The following is a 3,098-nucleotide window of genomic DNA, read 5'->3' as shown; positions in this document are numbered from 1 at the left end:
GCAGGATAGAGCAGGGTTTAGGGCTGTTGTGCATAGGGTCGCTATGAGTCGGAAACGACTCGACGGCACATAACAACAACAACAACAACAGTTAAAACAACTAGTTAGAACAAACCAGACTGTCTTAGAAGAAGTGGATAGTGGAAAGGATAGTGAAACTTTGTCTCAAACTTTGGCCACATCATCAAGAGAGTCCAGCCTTTAGAAAAAGACATCATACTGGGAAAGGTGGAGGATCAGGTAAAGAAAAAGAATACCCTCAGCGAAGTGGATTTCCACAGTGACTGTAACAGTGGGCCTGAGCATTTCAAAGTTGGTGAGGATGGCGTAGGATAGGGCGAGGTTCATATGTTACTCAGAGGGTTGCTGTGAGTTAGAATTGATTTAATAGCAACTCACAAGTTAAAGCAATTAGAGAACACTGCATTCAGACATGTTAGCTTGAGAACTACAGTGCACCTGATTCAGGCCATGGGGTCTTTTCAATCACTTGCTATGCTACTGAGACAATAAGGATGACTGATTAAGAATTGATGCCTTTGAAAAGTGTTGGAGAAGATTACTGAATATTTCATGGACTGCCAAAAGAACAAACAGATATATCTTGGAGAAGGGGCATCCAGAGTGTTTTTTGGCGGCAAAGATGATAAAGGTTCATCTCACATACTTTGGGCATGTTGCTGGGAGAGGCTATACTTGGAGAAGGTCATCCTGTTTGAAAGTGTGGAGGATTGGTGAAAGAGAGGAAGATCCTCAGCCAGGTGGATTGACACAGTGACTGCAGCCATGGGCTCAAGTGTGTCAGAGATGGGGAGGGTGGCACAGGATAGAACAGGGTTCAGATCTGTTGTTCACAGGGTCACTCACAACAATAACAACATCTAACAACAATAACAACAACATAATCAGATAATATAAAACGTCAGGCATATGATCAAATCGATGTAAGAGATAATTAAAAAAATTCAAACTGTTGCCATCAAATCAACACTGATTCATATCAACTCTTTTGGACAGAGTCCTACTCCAGAAAAATCCAGGGGTTTTGAGTCTGTAAATCTTAATGGAGGCAAATTACTTGATTTTTATGTCTTGGAACTGACACCTTTTTGTCTAGTAACTGAATGCCTTAACCACAATGCCAACTAAATTCTTATTTAGTGGTATAAAAACCTATTGCTTGAGTTAATTCTGGCACATGACAACCTTCCTTCAGGTTCTCAAGGCTGTATATCTTAAAGAGAGAATACTGATCATCTTTCTTTTGAAGAACAGCTGGTGGATTCAAATGCAGCCCTTTCATTTAACAAGCCCACCATGTAACACGCTGTACCACAGACTCATTTCAGTGGAACATGGGGGTATAAATAGGTTAAGGTACTCTTTGAGATGACATTACACAGTTGCTCAGAATCAGGAACTGTTACATACTCTCTCTCTCATTGCTATCAAGTCAGAACCAATTCAGAGCTCACCCTCCAGTGGGTTTTCAGAGGCTGTAAAATTGCACAGGTGGAGATTGCCCATTTTTCTCCTGCAGAACAGAAATGCTGGTGGATTCAAACTGACAGAGAAATGTGGCCTTTAGCACAGCCTCCTATGAACTACACCCCCAGAACTCCTTCCTTTAATGTTAGAAGTTAAAATAACTTGAAAGATTCCAATGCATTTCATATTATTGTTCTTTGTCTTCCTGCAGGAGATGGAGCAGTCGATGAATATGCTGAATTCCAACCATGAATTGCCTGATGTTTCTGAATTCATGACAAGACTCTTCTCTTCAAAATCATCTGGCAAGTCTAGCAGTGGCAGCAGTAAAACAGGCAAAAGTGGAGCTGGCAAAAGGAGGTAGTTGGCCAGTCCACAGCTGGCGTTTGCACAAACATGGCAACACTGGGTGACGTCCAAGTGTTGAGGAAAAACCATGTGAAGCAACTACTGTAAACTTGACTCAACCTGAAAGTTGATCTCCTATACCTGTTGTATGTGATAACTTTGAGCACATGTTTTGTACTTGGTACACAAGAAAACCCAGCTTTCATCCTTTGTCTGTTATGAGGTCAATATTGATGTCACTGAATTAATTACAGTGTCCTATAAAAAAATGACATTAATAAATTATATGAAGTTCTATACATTATATTAAAATAAATCTTAATCCAGAAAAAAAATTTTTTGGTAATGATTGTGATGGCGAGAGGAGTTATGTAACTGTTTGGGGTGATGAGACACTTTTGGAAATTAAAAGTGGTGAATATATAGCATGGTGAGAGTAACAAATGCACTAAAGTGCATGTAAACGTGGTGAAATGGCAATCTTTTTTGACATCCATTTTAACATGGTAAATGTGTGGGATGGGGAAGGTCCCACATAGAGCAGACTGGCTTCTCTGGTGGCACTAAGAGTCACTTTTCAATTTGGGAGCCTCCATCAAGCCACGCCAGGCAAAGAAAGACAGAGGACCTTGACAGACCACATAGAATAGCAAAGGGAAGTCCCTGATGACAGCGGTGCAGCAGGGCAAAAGGTCAGCCAATCCAGGTGGGGAAAGGAAGTCAGAAGCTTCCAGAAAAGAGGCCTCCAGGGAGGAAAAGGGAATCAATTCTTTGCGTATATATATATTTGAACATTTGGAAAGTAATAGTGTAAACACCTCTAAGATTTAATTCAGCACCTGGAAAAAAAAATACAGGTACATAGGAAACCATGCAAGCAAACAGTGAGGCAATGGACTCCAGGAAAAACAAACAGTTTTACAAGGAGGGAGACGTCTATTACATTACACTTCTTGGCTCAGCAATGAACAATATTGACACAGTCATAATAAGGTTTGAAAAAACATTGAGACATACGATGCTGGCAGGTTGAGAGGAGGTAAAAACGTGGGAGGGAAAGAGAAACCCAGGCAGATCTTCACCCATCATAACAGGAAGTCCCAAGATAACGTCTGAAACAATGAAGAGCAGAGAAAAGACACATTACTTAGAAATGTGAAAAGAAGTGCTAAGAGTTGGCATTTTAGAGCAAGAAGTTTGGAGGCTGTGTTGTTATAAACTTATTAAAACTATGTGGCTCAAGAAACCATGTTGTTGTTGTT

The 3,098-nt window shown here is 40.5% G+C and overlaps 1 protein-coding gene across 1 annotated transcript in view; it reads left to right on the top strand.

Moving 5' to 3' along the window:
- Positions 1 to 2,171, top strand: part of EMC7 (ER membrane protein complex subunit 7) — a 26,068-nt gene extending 23,897 nt beyond the window's left edge. Inside the window, exon 5 of the mRNA XM_006883058.1 lies at positions 1,700 to 2,171. Coding sequence (XP_006883120.1) covers positions 1,700 to 1,852 — 153 coding nt within the window. The 3' untranslated portion in view covers positions 1,853 to 2,171. The remainder of the gene's footprint in view (positions 1 to 1,699) is intronic.
- The last annotated feature ends 927 nt before the right edge of the window (positions 2,172 to 3,098 follow it).

This window comes from Elephantulus edwardii, unplaced genomic scaffold (assembly GCF_000299155.1).
Source record: "Elephantulus edwardii isolate Elephantulus edwardi_28Jun2011 unplaced genomic scaffold, EleEdw1.0 scaffold00026, whole genome shotgun sequence".
Taxonomy (NCBI): Eukaryota; Metazoa; Chordata; class Mammalia; order Macroscelidea; family Macroscelididae; genus Elephantulus; species Elephantulus edwardii.
The sequence above is the reverse complement of the archived record's forward strand: the minus strand, read 5'-3'. Positions and strand labels throughout refer to the sequence as shown.